The sequence below is a fragment of the Siniperca chuatsi genome, linkage group LG1, assembly GCF_020085105.1.
Source record: "Siniperca chuatsi isolate FFG_IHB_CAS linkage group LG1, ASM2008510v1, whole genome shotgun sequence".
NCBI classification, from domain to species: domain Eukaryota; kingdom Metazoa; phylum Chordata; class Actinopteri; order Centrarchiformes; family Sinipercidae; genus Siniperca; species Siniperca chuatsi.
The window spans coordinates 3,386,028-3,404,259 of NC_058042.1; the positions used below are offsets into that span (position 1 = coordinate 3,386,028).

Sequence of the window (18,232 nt, forward strand, 5' to 3'; positions counted from 1 at the left end):
ATTCAGAGAAAGGGAAAGGATGGCAAAAAAACTACAGATATATACATATATACAACAACGAGGAAGTAATTCTACAATCAGTACCGTACAAAACAATACATACAACAACAAAAAACTAAATAAATCCAACATCACTGAAGTATTCCTGCAACAATAACACAGTCACCACATTGCTTATGACTGGTGTAAACTGACATGACAACAAAAGATTGAACTTGCTGTTTTTGCTCTCGGGAATAAATTAAATAAGTAAATATTTATAGAACGTATTCATTCTGAATTATAATGTCTGACATCTGATCTTTTGAAAACATACAACAATGGCAAAACTCCACTTACTGCTTTTGAATGCTGGTGTCTGAACACGTTACGTTTCCTCAGAGTTTTTTAAAACACCAAACAGATTTGTTCTGGTTTTCCATGGAAGACCTGAAAACATTAATAGATTCAACCTTTACAATTTGATCCATGTAATCTGCAACTTACATTTTTGTTGTTTGTACTGTGTTTAATACAGAAATTGAAATGTATTCAAGTACTGTAATTAAAGGTAGAGATGTCTGCCTTTTTTGAATATAATTTGACTATATGGCGCTCGGCTTGTGGAGCTCAAAGCAGCAAAAAAAAAAAACCCTCAACAGCAACGTCTGTTTCCAGAAATCCTGACCCGGTTACTGAAGATAATCCACAGGTTTGTTGTGAGCGGTTTCATGTGGGAACTATCGGTAGAAAGAAAATAGTCCCTACATGAAACTGCTCGCAACAAATCTGTGGATTACCTTGAGGACAGGATGAAAGGAGGACTCACATGCTCACATTGATGACGCTTGGTGCTCAACCGCTGGCAAAGTGGACGGACACTGTCTCATAAATGTTTAACTTTTTATGTGAAGACGGTGTAGTCCCTCATTCGTCCAGGAGTGTTCTATCGTAGAACGGATCTTTAGACAGCACGATGTTCCTGTCTTCTTTAAACCAGGCAACACTTTAAGACAGAAACTCGTTCACCCTAAGGACAGGTTACCCACACAGAAACAGAGCAATGTTGTCTACTCCATTCAGTGCAGTGAGGAAAACTGCAAAGAACGGTACAGAGGTGAGACCAAACAGCCACTTCACAAAAGACTTTATCAGCACAGACGACACGCTAACTCGGGATTGCAGAGCGCCGTGCATTTGCATCTAAAAGCTACAAACCGCACATTTGAAGACAGCGAGGTGAAGAGTCTAAGTAGAGAGAAGAGTTGGTTTGAAAGAGGAGTCAAAGAAGCCATTTCTGTGAAAAAAGAAAACCCCTCTTTGAACAGAAATGGTGGTCTGAGATTTAATCTGCCCAAAGTCTATCAGAGTGTATTATCACCTTGGTCACGCCAATCACATGCTAATCAGGCACTTAACAGTGATGAAGTAGATGCAGCCAGAGAACAATAGGCCTGATTACTGATTACTGGGCCATCTTGAAACTATCAGGTCAGTTTCAGGTGAAACTAGCTAATCAACAGATACTCAGGTAGACTCCTTCCTGAGGGCGGGGCTTAAGCAACACAGAGTAGCTTAAATTTCTGAGTTCCCGGTCCATTTTTTCACAATTGAGAATGACTTCTGGATGGGAGCCGTCGAGACGACTACGACTGAAACCTTTTCTACGTTTTTATGTGAAGATGAAAACCATCTTTTCATCACTGTCTCTATCTGCTGTTCCACCAGACGCAAATTTAAAAAAATGCACTGCAGAATTATTTCCTGGGTGTTTACGTGTATGTATATAAATAACTGTATATATTGTTTTATTTTATTTATTTTATACGTTACCCTATTCTAATATACATTATCTGTTATGTTCTATGTGTGTAGCATGAAGGGATTGCAGACTCATTTCACTGTGCGACCTTGTGTTGTAAAATGATGAATAAATTACCTTGTACCTTGTAATGTCACACTGACAGGTCATTCTGTTGCCTGAGTACTTTTACTTTTGACACTTTAAATACATTTTGCTGCTAATACTTCCGAACTTCTACTTAAGTACGATTGTAACGCAAGACTTTTCCTTGTAGCTGAGTAATTTTACCCTGAGGTGTTGCTGCTTCTGCTCAAGTAAAAGATCTGAATGCCTCCACCCCCGCGGAGGGGATCTCCGTCCAGAGCGGTTTTTCGAGGCTGTGTTGTACAATTCTCTCTAGCTGACTCTAATATAATACTGTTCAGACAGTGCAACAGCATTATTATTAATATTTCAGTTAGTAGAAACCTGTAGAGACTCTGGTGCAGCAAATTGTTTAGCTACAATTCAGTCAGGTAGAAGGGGGGTCATTGATTAAAGGCATGGTCAACAGACTGCCACATTCATCTTCTGTCCTTCGCTTTTTGTTGAGGCCATTGTTGTAGGCCTTGCTGACTTCTCTCTGGATGGCATTATTTGTCTCTTTACAGAGAGGCTTTCGACCTCCCTGCTATACAAATGTTCATTGTTACTATAGATAAGTACAGATTTGGTTGGAGTACCCACAGACCCACACTCTGTGGTTTCAGGGTCTGACGAGACACGAGTATGATTATGGCCCTATTTCCTCAAAGGATCGGGTGGCCGAGAGAGCTCAACACACTGCAACATAATCACTAATCAATATCTTTATATTAACAATGGAAAAAAACACTACGTGTAATCTATAAGGTGCTGCTCGTGGTGACAAACCCACAGAGAATTATTACCCAATTCTGCAGTTCCCCTCAACTCTGTGGAGCGTTTTAGCATCTTTCAGCTCATTGTTTTGGTTGTATGTCCCACAACTTCACTATTTTGGTTCACTCTCAACGCTCTCATCAGCAGCGATTTCAGCAGCAGATGTTTTTGGTGAAAAAAGCGCCGATAAGATCACTGTACGTTACCTGCTCAGCACCAAATGGCAGACAGACGCAGTTAGCGACCAGCAGGTGAACACAGTGGAGCACTTAGCAGCTGAAGAGCCAGATATTTCCCTCAGGAGCTGGTGGAGACCAAAACGGAGCTAAAATGAGAGTTAATATTGGACGCAAACACGACGCCAAATGAATGAAAATGTTTCTCCGTATCTGGTTTGCCAGCGCGTTAGCCATGTCAGCTTTATGAGGTTTTGGGCCCAAAAAGAAATCAATGAATGTAGGTTTAAGAAAAAAAAACAAGCACATTTAGTGTCGGGACTACGGGTGCAAATTAGTTGTTCAGCTGTTCACATTAGTATTGTTAAATGTTTAACATAACACTGTCCTGCATAAATAAACAAATAAACAATACATTTGACTGTATTTTATTCATTTGCAGTAATTTTTCTAAACGCAGTACACAGTTGGTGTCAGATGTTTTCGTCATTTGCTTGTATTTTGTCTGTGTGCATGTGTGTTGGTAAGTTGAAACACTGATCAATACCAATTAGTGATATGGTATGGTGATTTTTGTCATTTTATCCTTTTCTCTTCGGTGTCAGCTGATGTAAGAATATATTTTAAATGATTAAGAAATGAGTGAATTTGATGGCTGTTGTGAAGAGAGCGGAGCTGTGACATTCTGTATTTACTGATGTAACACAACATTAACTCCTCCTCGACTTTAAGCACTGACTGAAAATCTTGAACGACGATTGTACAGCTGATCTCGTCTGACATTTTTTGGGGGAATTAGTCACACATCTGCAGCAACCTGTCGACATGTTAGGCGAACACAATGAAAGCATCAGTGATTGTTCCGACAGCACAGATAGCTAAGCAGAGCGCTAAGCGCTACCCAGAAACAGCTACAGACGCTTAAACACGGTGGGCGTAGAAATTCGCCTTTCATTGCATAGCCCTGCTCTACAGAGTGGTTTACAATGCGTGGGCTGCATCACCTCCTGCATGTGCGAGGAAGCCAGCTACCATGGAAACCACCTAAATACCTTTTCCCCCAACAAACCCCGACCTTCTCCACTGTGTGTGTAATGAAGGTGTAAGCTGAGCTGGAAGTCTGCCCAGTCAGGGTTCTTAATATTCATCTGTACACTGCAAATAATGTGTGACAAGGCAAGTGGCAGCATGATCACGTCAGTGTATGCCAGTTTGTTAGTGCATTGTGTGTGTTTAATGGATGGGACAGTTAATCTCCGTCCAGTGTAGAGTCCAAAATACTGAAGGTGAACCTGTCATCACAGAAGTCATCACTGGGCTCAAGAAGTTATTCTATATTTCTCTTACTGTCAACAAATCCCATAAAAAAGACCAAAACCAACAACATGTTAGTCTGTCTCTCAGTACTGTCTGACTTCCTGTCTGTGATGCTCAGCTCCAAGCCCATTGGTTCCTACGGCGCTTTTTGAAATTTTAATTTAAGTTTTAAGCAAACAAACAGGAGGAAACAGTGCATTTGTTGGGGACTATTTTCGGCGGCGGATGAATCCACATGTGGTGCTGTAGTGAGTGTTTGGGGCAGCAGGACGGTGTGTGTGGGACTGAGTCAGAATAAACTACAGTGTGTGTGTTTATGGTGATGAAGCAACATGTCACCCAGTGCAACAGAGCGGCTCGCTGATGTGTTTTAATAGTTTCCGGACAACGATGGAGGAAGAAGATGCATCAGGCTGTGATTCACACACACACACCTGTTAGCAGATACGTTCGATATTAAAAGATTTACGTCTTCAGCAGGAACCAATGGGTTTGGAGCTGAGAGACACAAAGTCAGAAAGTACTGAGAGACGGACTAACACATTGTTGGTTTTGGTGTTTTTGTCAATAAGAGAAACAGAGACAGAAGAATCGCAAGGAATGAAGCTCAGCCGCAGTAAGACAGAATACAGGTGCGTCGATGAGAGGGACCCAGGTGGGACGGTGAGGTCACAGGGAGCAGAGGTGAAGAAGGTGCAGGACTTTAAGTACTTAGGGTCAACGGTTCAGAGCGATGGAGACTGCGGAAAAGAGGTGAAGAGGCGAGTGCGAGCAGGTTGGAGCGGGTGGAGGAAAGCGTCAGGTGTGTTGTGTGATAAAAGAGTCTCAGCAAGAATGAAAGGACAGGTGTTGAAGACGGTGGTGAGACCAGCGATGTTGTTCAGCTTAGAGACAGCGGCGCTGAAGGAAAGACAAGAGGCAGAGCTGGAGGCAGCAGAGCTTAAGATGCTGAGGTTCTCTTTGGGAGAGACGAGGACGGACAGGATCAGGAACGAGGACATCAGGGGGACAGCTCATGTTAGATGTTTCGGAGATAAAGTCAGAGAGGCCAGATCGAGGTGGTTTGGACGTGTTCAGAGGAGACACTGTGAATATATTGGTAGAAGGATGCTGAGGTCGGAGCTGCCAGGCAGGAGGTCTAGAGGAAGACCAGAGAGGAGGTTTATGGATGTAGTGAGAGAGGACATGAAGCTAACTGGTGCGAGTGAAGAGGACGCAGAGGACAGGGTTAGATGGAGGCACACGATTCGCTGTGGCGACCCCTGAAAGGGAACAGCCGAAAGGAAAAGACGGAGAAGAGACAGAAGAATCGCAGCCTTATTGTTTCAGCTGTTCCAGATGTTGCCGATGTCTCACTGATAACTGTGGCCCTTCTGTGATAATCTGTGAAGACACTCGCAGCTAACAGGCGTGATCTGGATTAGTTTTCACAGCCATGCGTGCAGGTGTGTACACGGGAAGCATTCGACTATTTTTAACTGTCACGGCTATGAGATTATTAATTAGAGATAATTGTCATCACCTGATATTTAATTTTTGTTTTTGTTTTTTTGGTTTATTGTATATTTTGTTAATTGGTAAAAGTGGAAAATTATCTTTGGCTCACCAAAACATAAAAGCAGCACGAGAACATGTAAAAAAAAAAAAAAAAAAAAAGCCCAAACAAGTAACATACAGAACAAATGTGGCAAAAAAACAAAACCACAATTACAGTGAGTCTAGCGCACACTACAGTACACAAGTAAAAACCACAGATAAAAAACCTAAAACAAAGCATAAATCATGCAAACAAAACTCGAATCCTGTGGAGCTTTGTTGTTGTGCTTTAGTTGCAGTAGGATTACTCTGATACTTTTAATTTTTGCTTAGTTAAAAAAACATTACTTCCTTGTTTGCATAATGTATGACGACCACACTGCAGTGGGGAAATGTACTTTACAAATTAAGATTTTTACATAAAAAACACACGAAGAGCTTATAAAATATGATGTTTTATTATAAATTAAACTATCCAACAGTTTATACAAGTACAGTAATTAACTAATTGGCAACTATTTTGATCGTGTAAGTGACATTTCATGATTCCAGCTTCAGAGATTTGCTGCTTTTCCTTTTAATTTGGGCTCCGGGCCGTTGTGACGCCATTTCTGAATCTTTACAAACTGATCGATCGATTGATTGATCGATGGAGAAAATAATCAGCAGATGGATCCAGAATGAAAATAATAACCTGATGACAGTCACAGGGACATTTTACTGCACCGAGTACTTTTACTTTTAATACTTTAGAGACGTTTTCCTGATTAGACTCACGGACTTTTACTTAAGTAACATTTTCAATGCAGGACTTTTACTTGTAGAGTATTTTCATAGTGTGGTTTTAGTACTTTTACTTAAAGTAAAGGATCTGAATACTTCCTCCAGCTCTGCAAAAATTGAAACCCGTTTTGAAATATTACAAAACTTTGTAAATATAACGAGGTAAGCGTTATTTTATTAGTATTTCCCCTATTAGCTTTATTTTATTTTGTTATTTTATACGTTATTTAGATATTTTATACGTTAACGCGTCACAGTCGACTGACGTCACGTCAGAGGTCGAAGTTGAAAGTTGACGGAGGAGGGCTCGTGCTTGGAAGGTCCGCGGGAAAGGTCCCAAAACAAATCGCTTCTGGTGGCCGCGCGAGCAACTTCAGGCTGAGTTTGAATTGATCTATCAGCCAAACTAATCGATCTAGATTAATAGTAGCGTCTTCCTCAATAGCGATACTATAACAAACGTTAACGACTCTCAAAAACTTAAGTATCACTCTGAAACCGAACGAGCTAGTAACATTAGCTAGCTACTTCAGGTAGCTCAGGCTAACACGCCGTTGTTAGCGGGCGCTAATCCGTTAGCACCAGCCAGCCTCTCTCCGGTAGCGGTGCCGGTAGCGGTGAATACACGGCGGGCAGGGTTTGCGGTAACCGGTGAGCGAAATGGCAGAGAGGCCAGAAGATCTGAACCTTCCCAACGCGGTAATCACCCGCATCATCAAGGAGGCGGTGAGTGTAAAGAGCTCGGACGCTAATCAGCTTTACTGGCCAAGCGCGTGTTCACATACACCGGGTTTGACTCCGGATTTAAGTTGCTCCCAATGTTAACGCACAGAAACAGAAACATACAGCTAAAAAACAAGGAGCACAGATAGGTAAACACAAACAGGACTTGTGTGTACATACAAGGTGAAAAATAGGTGTGTGTGTAAAAAGCAACAATGAGCATCAACATACAATGTCTGTACACAAGTGTTTCTGTCGATTGTAAACAAATACAAATAGTGTGAATGAGTAAATATTGGATGGATAATATTTATCCCTTTGCACTATTTGTGTTTAAACACTAGCCGGTGGAAGAAATATTTAGATCCATCACTTAAGTAAAAGTACCAATACAACAATGTAAAAATACTCTACAAGTGAAAGTCTTCCATTTATAATCTTATAGCGTAGTAAAAGTACAAAAGTATCACAAAATGTACTTAAAGTATCAAAAGTAAAAGTACTCATTCTGTAGTAAAATGTCCCGTGACTGATTAGTTTATTAATCCAGCAGCATTTTACCGTTGTAGCAGCTCGAGGTGGAGCTAGTTTTAACCACTTTATATACAGTTAGCTAGTTTTAACCGCTTTATATACAGTTAGCTAGTTTTAACTGCTTTATATACAGTTAGCTAGTTTTAACCGCTTTATATACAGTTAGCTAGTTTTAACCACTTTATATACTGTTAGCTAGTTTTAACCACTTTATACACAGTTAGCTAGTTTTAACCGCTTTATATACAGTTAGCTAGTTTTAACCACTTTATATACTGTTAGCTAGTTTTAACCACTTTATACACAGTTAGCTAGTTTTAACTGCTTTATATACAGTTAGCTAGTTTTAACCGCTTTATATACAGTTAGCTAGTTTTAACCACTTTATATACAGTTAGCTAGTTTTAACTGCTTTATATACAGTTAGCTAGTTTTAACCACTTTATAAACAGTTAGCTAGTTTTAACTACTTTATATACAGTTAGCTAGTTTTAACTACTTTATATACAGTTAGCTAGTTTTAACTGCTTTATATACAGTTAGCTAGTTTTAACTACTTTATGTACAGTTAGCTAGTTTTAACCGCTTTATATACAGTTAGCTAGTTTTAACCGCTTTATATACAGTTAGCTAGTTTTAACCGCTTTATATACAGTTAGCTAGTTTTAACCGCTTTATATACAGTTAGCTAGTTTTAACCGCTTTATAAACAGTTAGCTAGTTTTAACCGCTTTATATACAGTTAGCTAGTTTTAACTGCTTTATATACAGTTAGCTAGTTTTAACCGCTTTATATACAGTTAGCTAGTTTTAACCGCTTTATATACAGTTAGCTAGTTTTAACTACTTTATATACAGTTAGCTAGTTTTAACCGCTTTATATACAGTTAGCTAGTTTTAACCGCTTTATATACAGTTAGCTAGTTTTAACCGCTTTATATACAGTTAGCTAGTTTTAACTACTTTATATACAGTTAGCTAGTTTTAACCGCTTTATATACAGTTAGCTAGTTTTAACCGCTTTATATACAGTTAGCTAGTTTTAACAACTTTATATACAGTTAGCTAGTTTTAACTGCTTTATAAACAGTTAGCTAGTTTTAACCGCTTTATATACAGTTAGCTAGTTTTAACTGCTTTATATACAGTTAGCTAGTTTTAACTACTTTATACGCAGTTAGCTAGTTTAGCCCAGTGGTTTCCTAACCTAGGGGTCGGGCCCCTCCAAAGGGCCACAAGATAAATCTGAGGGGTCATGAGATGATTAATAGGAGAGGAAAGAAGATAAAACAAAATTCTGAAACACAAATCTAAATTGTACTTTTTGGACTTTTCTCTAATTTTTGCTGTTTTTTGTAAAATATTGGATACTTATGCCTCATTTAGCCTCAAACAGTTATTTAAATGAAACCATCTGAGCAGTTGGCAGAACTAGTACTTTGTAGAAAATGTCTCTGTGGTGTAAATGATAACAAACTCAAAGACATGTGAAGCATGACCAGGAGCCCCAGCTGCTTTTTGTAAGAGGTCACAAGCTCAAAAGGTTGGGAGCTTTTAGTTTTATTCTTTTAACAATGCAATTTGTAAGCTTATCATTTGGGTTTCGTAGAATTTTAAACTGTAAAGTAAATAGTACCTAAAGATGTCAAACAAATGTAGTGGAGTAAAAAGCACAATATTTACTGCTGTAGAAGTAAGAAGCAGCATAAAATGAAAATACTCAAGTACAAGCACTTCAAAATGGAACCGAGTACAGTACTCGTGTAAAGGTACTTAATTACTTTCCATCACTGCTAAACAAGTGCTAAACTCTTCCTTTATTTAATCTTGAATGAAGTTTTGGTGGCAATAATTGGCCAGTGTATGTAAAGCCCAAATTAATAAAGTAAACACAACAGACTTCTATTGCAGAGCGCTTAAATGGAAAAACAACATTTCTCCAGCATGTTTTTTTTTTTTTTCTGGAATCACTTATCTGCTTTTGTCTGCTCAGGTTTTAATCAGCATGTTAAAGCAAATAAAATCCCCTTTTTGTTTGTAAGTTATTTCACATTAAAATAAAAAATCCATTGTACATTTGTCATATTGAATTTCATTCAATATTCTCGGGTTTCATTTCATATTTCCAAACCATCTTTCCATATTCTCAAGTATGATTTTAATATTTCAGGTTTACATTCCACACCATGAATAATTTCCTAAACAGTGTGAATGTCGTCAGTATTTACTGTGAAAACTGAAGGGACGCTTTTTATTTACACCCACTTCCAGGTCGTCTCCAGCATGGCTGTTTTCATACAGCGGCACGGCATTTCTCTCAAATAGACATTTGGCGACTGAACTTTGCCAGAAAACAGCTCTCAATGTAAAACTTTAGTCAGAAGACAAACTGAAGCCATCTAAAATTGTATTTTGAGAGGGATGCATGATTATATTACTGTATATAATGTTTCCTTTCGTAATTAATCATTTTCCCCAGTGAGTATCATCATATCCTTAGTAGAATAAAGTGGTTTACAACCAAAGTTCATTGTTTTTATAGTAGAAAAAAAACTTCTTGATGTTCTTAAAAAGACTGTATCCATTTATTTGTTAATGTTCTCCTTTATGTTTAGATGTTTTGAGTGACCAAGTACTTTTTCTCGGCCTGCTTGCGTTTTCTTGTGTACCGCAGCTTTGAGATAACTCCTCCGCACCGTTTGTTTTCTTAACAGCTCCCAGATGGGGTGAATGTGTCGAAAGAAGCAAGGAGGGCCATATCCCAAGCTGCCAGTGTGTTCGTGTTGTATGCAACGTCCTGGTAAGAATAAAAACCCACTTACAAAATCTAACACAGTCAAGTATTGATTCACAAAATTCAGTTCGATCCAAGTGGTGTCATGATGGATTCAACACATTTCAAACACAGAAGAAACACGAACCGTCTGAATCCAACTTTCCACAGTGCTCGAATTATCAAGTTTAAGACCTGAATATTATTTGTGAAATGTTCCATTAGACCATTACTTAAATAAAAAAATGTTCATGTTGTTACAGTGCAAACAACTTTGCCATGAAAGCCAAGCGGAAAACTCTGAACGCAGGAGACGTTTTGGCTGCGATGGAGGAAATGGAGTTTGAGCGTTTCCTGGAGCCTCTCAGAGAAGCTTTGGAAGGTCAGTACATCGGTGACGTTTTAAGGAAACGTGACGCAAAATAAAAGTTCATATTAGTCCCTTGTGACTTTTGCGTAACAAGGCTTATGTCTGAAAGAGGCTCAAGTAGCCATATCGTTCTGCAGCTGGCCTCATCAACAAGGGTTCGGGTTAAAACACCAAGACGGATTCCTTCTGTGTGAAAACCTCTTGGCAATAAACCTGTTTCTGGTTCTGGATCGTTATCCTGGTTCAGTTTTTTGGACTGTGGATTTACAGCAGTCTGAAGTTATAAAAACAGTACAGTAAAAATAAATCTGTAATTGTAAACATCGGAGTGTAAAACAAACGCCAGGGTTGATGATGATGATGATCACAGATAGAGATGTAAAATATAATGAACTACGAGTCATTTATTTCCAGCTGATGTGTTTGTGTTCCTCGACAGTGTACAAGAAGGGCCAGAAAGGAAAGAAGGAGGTGTCTGAGCAGAAGCGCAAAGATAAAGAGAAGAAGGCCGACTCTGAGCACGACAGGAGCAGGGAGGAGGAAGAGGAGGAGGAGGAAGAGCAGGAGCGCATGGAGGAGGAGCCTGAAGCTGAGGAGGAGGAAGAGGAGGAGGAGGTGGAGAACTGATGAAGCTCTGATGAACGATGAAAATGCACTCCCATCACCTCCTTTTTTGAGGTCATCACTGGCTGGACGTGATGCGTTCAAGTGACGCTCGTTCGTCATAGAGCCACCATGAATCGATACATCCAGGTTTACAGTGCGGCAGCATTGGGATGAGCTCGTAAGAGGTGACGTTTCTGTGGAGTCCAGCTTCTTTGTGGCGGCGCAGCCGCTGTCTTCCAACCCGACAACAAACAAAGCACAAGTCAAAATGCACTTCCTGATCTTTGTCTTGGTCCATTTTGTATTTTTTAATCATTTTTGATACAAACGCTGTTCCGTTTTTTTTTTTTTTTTCTGTAACAGGATTTCTTGACAGTAAATAACACACAGCAGTTGGTGTTCATCGAAACAAAGTTAAATACAAAGACACTGAATGCTGAAAGCGACTGATTCTGGCTCAGATTTGTCCTCATTGAACTAAAACGCCTGACAATCCCTTCGCCACTGGAGGGAGTGAGAACACAGGCGGCAGTTTGACTGGTGTCCAGTTATGAAAAAGGGCTTGTTTGAAATGTTACCGTGCCTGCCATACCTTCAAACTAAGAAATATAAACACACTTACAAATCACCCCCGTTTTTCTTTTTTACTTAAAAGAATGTTAAATGTGAACCAGAACTTTCCCCAGAAAAAATACAAAGATTTCTAAAATTTAGCTTTAAAATCAGCAACTTCTTGATTCAAAGAATAACAATCAGAGCTGAAATTCGATTCTAGCCTTTGGTGTGAAATCACGCGCTAGTTGTGAATTTAGGATCATGGCTGGGTTTTTTGGATTGTACTGTAACAAGGTGCTTTTTCCTGACACACATACCATTTGTCAAAACACACCAGCTAAACGTGAGAAACACTGAAGTGTCGTCCTCTGAGATCTGACGGCTGATGCGTTGGACCACATTACTTCATGCAAACAGCTGCGCCAGTGTTCGTCTTTTTGTTCCTAATCTGCTGAGCTTTTGAACCGTTAATACTGTTGCGTTGTATGTGACCGGCTGAGAATTTCAATAAATATTTTGTAATAAAAAGCAAAACGCTGAATGATGACTGACTTTAATGACCCATCAGATGTTCAGTTCTCCGTCCTTCAGACAGGATGAATCCATTCACTTGATTTAAAGCTGAGGAACCACCTCATAAATAAAGAGGGCTTAAAATCTCTCACAGCAGATATTTTCAGCAAACTGTCGTCAGTAATCCGATTTACGTTATGAAACAAATTCAACTGGTAAACTGTCCACAAGTCTGACAGTTTAAGGAGATCCAAACCAGGTAATTCCGGTGAAAACACCTGTGTGGGCGGACTACAGAGGACCTTAAGAACTGAACGATGTTCTCTTCGAACTCAGTGCAAGCTGTCGATAAGTCGCTTCTCAATCTTTTAAACACTAAGGAAAACGTTTGTTTTATATTAACGACTGAACGGGATGCAATATGTCTGATAGCGTGAATTAGCAGCCATCTTTGTATTTGATCCTTGCATCTTTTAAGTGTTACCTGAAATTAAAAAACTTACTTATTGCAGAGTGGCCCTTTGAGTACAATATAAATCAATAGTTTGTTACAATTAGACTAATAACTTTTTGTATACTGTTTGTAGTTTTATGCACACATTTCTTTTCCAGTCATGTTTGTTAGTAAAAAGAAGCAGCTCTGAAACGTAACAATATGCCACTCAGGTGCGACACCTGAGTAAATTAGGTGTCGTTAGGTATATATTGATTACCTGATGATTGTTTTTCTGCATGTCCCATTCACTCATGTATTAAGTGTTTATAGCGTAAAACAAAGGATAAAAACACCACTAGGTTTAACACATGTTTGAACATTTTATTCGTGTTGTCCATTTACTCGGAGGGGCACTCGACTTTGCCGCTGTTGATGTCATCGATGACATCATGGGGAGGACGACCATCGATGGTGCATCCAACAGACTGAGCGGTTCCCAGGATCTCTTTGATGGTTCCTGATGGGAAAATAAGACAAATATTAAAAAAGGCTTAATGTCTGTAACACAGGAAACGTGTTTACATCTCATTCTATTTGAGAGGGCGTGAAGTCTGGTCTAAGTATTACTGCCGACGATTTAACGTTAAAACCAAATCCAGGTAAAATAGTTTCAAACTGATGTGTTCGATAAAATCTGTTCGTTAATGTGTTCCAGACTTTTCGGCACAGAGTTGTCCATCGGTTTGGGCAGCCCTGTTTCCTAAAGCTGATTCAATCTGAGCCTCCACTGGATTACACTCAGTCACTCGACAGACCGGCATAGTGGCGGGAGGCTGAACAGCACACGCGGACTATCAGACGGACAAAAGAATATCTGCTCATCAAGGGAGCGTCTGGCCTGACAAGGGTAATACATCACAAACAGAGGAAATGGGCGAAATTCAACATGCAGCTCTTGTTCTCTTACCAGAGAGCTCTCTGGCGATGGAGCGAGGCCTCATGATGCGAGCGACGTTCACGATCTCGTCGAAGGTCACGCTTCCGCTGTGCTTGACTGCGAGTTGGAACAAAAACAGCGGTGAACACGCAGTCAAATCCACTTCAGCCACACTCCTTTGTTTAAAAATAGTTTCTACAGAACGCCACAGTCACTTACTGTTCTTGACCTTCTTCCTGTCACGAGGAGGCTCCTTCAGAGCCTTGATGATGAGAGCGGACGCAGAGGGAACGACCTCGACCTAAAAAAGCAAAACAGGACGTTAAAGTCGCCCTCCTGCCTCCACGAAGCCGCTTATTTATATTCACAGCAGGCTGGGAGTTAACAAAGCCCTGGAAGTGAAACCGAGGGGGGCTCATATCGCACGTTTGGCTCCTGAATTCGGACTTAATACGTACCACTGCCTGCCTGTTCTGGATGGTGAGCTTCACGGTGATCCTCAGGCCCTTCCAGTCACCGGTGGCTTTGGCAATGTCGTCACCAACTTTCTTGGGAGACTGGTGAGAAAAAACACGAAGTGATCAGCTGAGAGAAACAAACCTGAGATCTAAATAACGTCACAGACAGAAGCCGTGACTTTAAGAACCTAGATGTTTGTGTAGTATTTATTTACGCCACAAACATAATTATCGGTAAAGGTTTTTAAAGGTGACGTCCAGGTTAAGAGCCTCCGTTTGTGTTCCAGACTTTTCGGCACAGAGTTGTCCATCGGTTTGGGCAGCCCTGTTTCCTAAAGCTGATTCAATCTGAGCCTCCACTGGATTACACTCAGTCACTCGACAGACCGGCATAGTGGCGGGAGGCTGATTTGGCTCGTACGATGACCTATTTTCACACTCACCAGACCCAGAGGTCCGATTTTGGGGGCCAGGGCTGAGGTGGCGCCGACTTCTCCTCCTGTGCACCTCATGAACACTGCAAGACAAGTTAGAGACACTGAGTACAACCTGATTAAAAAAAAAGGCTTCATCTGATGCAGTTTCTTAACACTTTCGCAAATCACAAACGCCCACAGACAGACGGACGATTATAAAACAGGTTTGATATTAAAGACACAGCTTCACCGTGACTACTGCAGTGATGTAAAAGGGGGGCTGTGCTTTTGTAGAGAGTCCACACTTTTTCTTGCAATTTAAAACTGACCAACACACCTGGAATACGAGGAGTGACCACAGGAAAGTGCACCAACATCTCATACTGTAACTAAAGTCTCAGGAAGGGGGCACCAGACATTAACACTGTATGCAAAATCAATTACCTCCATACACCGCTACTGTTACCAATGCTGCTACAGAAAAAGGTGATTAATATCATTAATTAGTCCTCTAAACTGATACTTTGGCACGTCCAGATGTTAGACTAACGTACCTGCAGTTTAAATTCATCCATCTGCTTTTAAAGCCGGCAGCCATGTTGGTTTGAAATCTAACGTGCACGTTAGCAGACATTTCAGAGCTGAAAATAAAAGCTAATTGAAAAATCAAGCCAGTGACACACCTGTGTGCAGTACCATGCTGATGATTCGCCGTTTACAAAGTGTGCCTTGTGTTCAAATCATTCAACAAATCTAACTTTATAAACATTCGGGCAGTGAACAGTTCAGATCCTGCTCCCCCTACACCACACCTGATCAACTAAAGACGGATCACACCTGTTGGCCTGAGGGACATGGCTGAAACCAACATCACTATATTAACATCTTACAATATTGATGCACGAGCGCAACAGTCACATGAAGTAGAACTTAATTTAACAAAATGTTGCCATGTTTAGTTTTACAAGACAATAGATAAGCAGTTAAACAGACCAACGCCTGCTTCAGCAGGTAGTGGATAATGTGCGGTATTTGGGGGGGGTCCCCCAGGAGCAGGACCGAAGACCAACAGGTCTATGAAAAGCATTATAGAGACACTGTTTGAAATGAAACAGATCTGCTAGACTCTCACACAGACGTCTGAGCTTAGCAGCCGAGGACAGTACTGCGATTTAAAGCTGTCTTATATTTTCAGTCAATAAACAAGCTCCATGTTTTTAAGTTATTAACTGAAACTTACACTAACTTACTGTTTAGGCAGAGTGTAAAGTTTTGCAACACCGTCACACAGCTGGCACTAGTGATCACTTTAAGTAGCAATCAATCTGGATTATTTATTGGGATAATCAATTAGTTATTTCTATTAAGTGGCTGAAAATACAGTTTCCCAGTGTTAAAAAGAGATGTATTCAAATTACAGCCCTGAACCCAGAAATGTTCAGTTAAATATGTGAAACTAAAGCAGCAGATTATATTAGATATGGACCCAGACATTATCTGGTATCAGAATTGTAATATTGATTAATAAAAAAAACCTTCACAAACTACACTGAAATTATTAAAATTAAGTGATTCGTTAATTACAAATGAATTAATCCGCCAATAGGTAAAATTAAGTCATCAATATATCGAACTTAGACATTAGCTTTATAAAGTTTTACAAGAGTTTTAACAGCTAACGCTAAACCTGACGATGCTAACTTAGCTAACGTTAGCTAGCTCGCTCAGCCCACGTGCAGTCCGCCCCAGACACCGATTTTCTCATCAAACCAGTCACAAACCTATCAAATTTCACCCGATTAAAACTGTTAAGCATGCAAGAAATTTAGTAAAATGTTTTTTTTTTTGCTTTCTTCGTCGCGTTTGGTGTCCCGTCTTTACCGTTTTCTCTGTGCCGCTCGCAGGCCGGCGGACACGGAGGGAGCCGCCACGGAACGACTCCATCTTGGCTGTGAACAAACGTCTGCTTTTATTACCCACTTGACAGTAGAAACATACCAACTTTAACCTCGTTGGGGTCGAATTTGGGAGGCATGTTGCCGCTGTGGTGGTTGAGCTCAGTTCAGCTTGGTTGGTGAGGGTGTCGGATGAACCCGGACTCGGGACGACCGATTACTGTTGCACCTTCACCGCTAAAGGGAGAAAGAAAGACCGAGCAACGGCCGCGGAGGGATTTATAGCTGCGCCAAGTATCGCGAGAGGTTGTGATTCAGTTCTCGTGACGTAGTTTCGATGGTTGAGTTTTGTTATAAAGGCAGGTTTTATGTTTTCACACATGTAGTTTATTTTATTATTAATCAGTGGTGGAAGAGGTAAGTAAATTATTAAGTAAAATAATAATAAAAATAATATTACTACTAATACTACAAGTTAAAGTCCTGCATTCAAAACCTTACTTGAGTAAAGTATGTAAATATTATCAATGTGCAGTAAAATGCTGCCTGTCAGTGTTTTCCTGTGATATCTGATGTTTCTGGATTAATATTCCTGCTGCATTAATGTGTGTGTTGCATTTTACTGTTGCAGATGTTTAAGGTTGAGCTCATTTTAACTGCTTTATAACAGGATCTTATTTATTATTTATTTTATTATTTATAACAGGCTGTTTTCAGCTTTGTGACGATGCATTTTCCAGCTGATCCGAGGGGGGGCTGGGGTTAAATATATAGATATAGATGGTTTTGGGGTGAGTTGCCGAGTTTTGGAGATATCCCGGTTACTCAAGATAATCCGCAGATTTGCTGTGAGCAGTTTCATGTAGGAATTATCGGTAGAGAGAAAATAGTTCCTCCTCACAACACATCTGTGGATTATCTTGAGTAGCCGGGTCATGATTTCTGGAAAGAGACGTTGCTGTTGAGTTTTTCAAATGTATTTGAGCGCCATATTGTCCCATTATGTAAAAAAAAAAAAAATGCAGACATCTCTACGGCCGGTATCTCCAAAACTCAGCAACTCACACCAAAACACTCTAGATGGATAAACAGGGAAGAGGAGAAATATGTATTTTTGATTTTGGGGTGTGAACTGTCCCTTTAATTACAGTACTTGGATTAATGTACTTTATGCTGCAAGGAGCTGTTACACGTTGAGCACAAAAGTCTCATTATAAAGGACAAACCTGAAACAGTCTCAGCTGTATCACAGCAAAACAACACAGATACATTTGTATTCACACAATACTTTACAAATAGTTAGTGACGGCTTCTGGACACTTGGCCCTATGTTCTCATGGCACTCCTTTGAAGCATGAACGTTGTATTTGTATTTGTTTTATATGTATTTCCCCAGACTTCCACACAGTAAGTTATATATGGAACTTGATATTTTATTATTGATATTTAATATATGTATATATTTAATTTAAGATTTTGTATTTGCACCTACTTTGTACTGCAACTGCTGCACGACTACTT

At 40.0% G+C, this 18,232-nt stretch overlaps 2 protein-coding genes and 2 non-coding genes across 5 annotated transcripts; 1 reads left to right on the forward strand and 3 right to left on the reverse strand.

The window, feature by feature from the left end:
• Positions 1 to 6,762: 6,762 nt before the first annotated feature.
• On the forward strand, positions 6,763 to 12,597 carry pole3 (polymerase (DNA directed), epsilon 3 (p17 subunit)). Its single transcript, XM_044208945.1, has 4 exons — positions 6,763 to 7,221; positions 10,467 to 10,552; positions 10,789 to 10,907; positions 11,335 to 12,597. The coding sequence occupies exons 1-4, from the start codon at positions 7,156 to 7,158 to the stop codon at positions 11,520 to 11,522; spliced, it is 459 nt and encodes a 152-aa protein (XP_044064880.1). The 5' UTR covers positions 6,763 to 7,155; the 3' UTR covers positions 11,523 to 12,597.
• Positions 12,598 to 13,361: 764 nt separating this feature from the next.
• rpl12 (ribosomal protein L12) lies at positions 13,362 to 16,975 on the reverse strand. Of its 2 annotated transcripts, none has more exons than XM_044208921.1 (6): positions 16,815 to 16,975; positions 14,844 to 14,917; positions 14,401 to 14,499; positions 14,162 to 14,243; positions 13,973 to 14,059; positions 13,362 to 13,522 (listed from the first exon to the last, which is right to left on the reverse strand). In XM_044208921.1, the coding sequence occupies exons 1-6, from the start codon at positions 16,849 to 16,851 to the stop codon at positions 13,404 to 13,406; spliced, it is 498 nt and encodes a 165-aa protein (XP_044064856.1). In that variant the 5' UTR covers positions 16,852 to 16,975; the 3' UTR covers positions 13,362 to 13,403. The 2 variants fall into 2 exon arrangements, with proteins under 2 accessions (XP_044064856.1, XP_044064866.1); XM_044208931.1 differs by having other exon boundaries at positions 16,698 to 16,837.
• On the reverse strand, positions 13,710 to 13,835 carry LOC122882352. The gene has a single exon (XR_006379347.1). It is a non-coding gene; the product is annotated as a small nucleolar RNA SNORA65 (small nucleolar RNA).
• LOC122882365 lies at positions 14,677 to 14,802 on the reverse strand. Its single transcript, XR_006379351.1, has one exon. It is a non-coding gene; the product is annotated as a small nucleolar RNA SNORA65 (small nucleolar RNA).
• Positions 16,976 to 18,232: the final 1,257 nt, after the last annotated feature.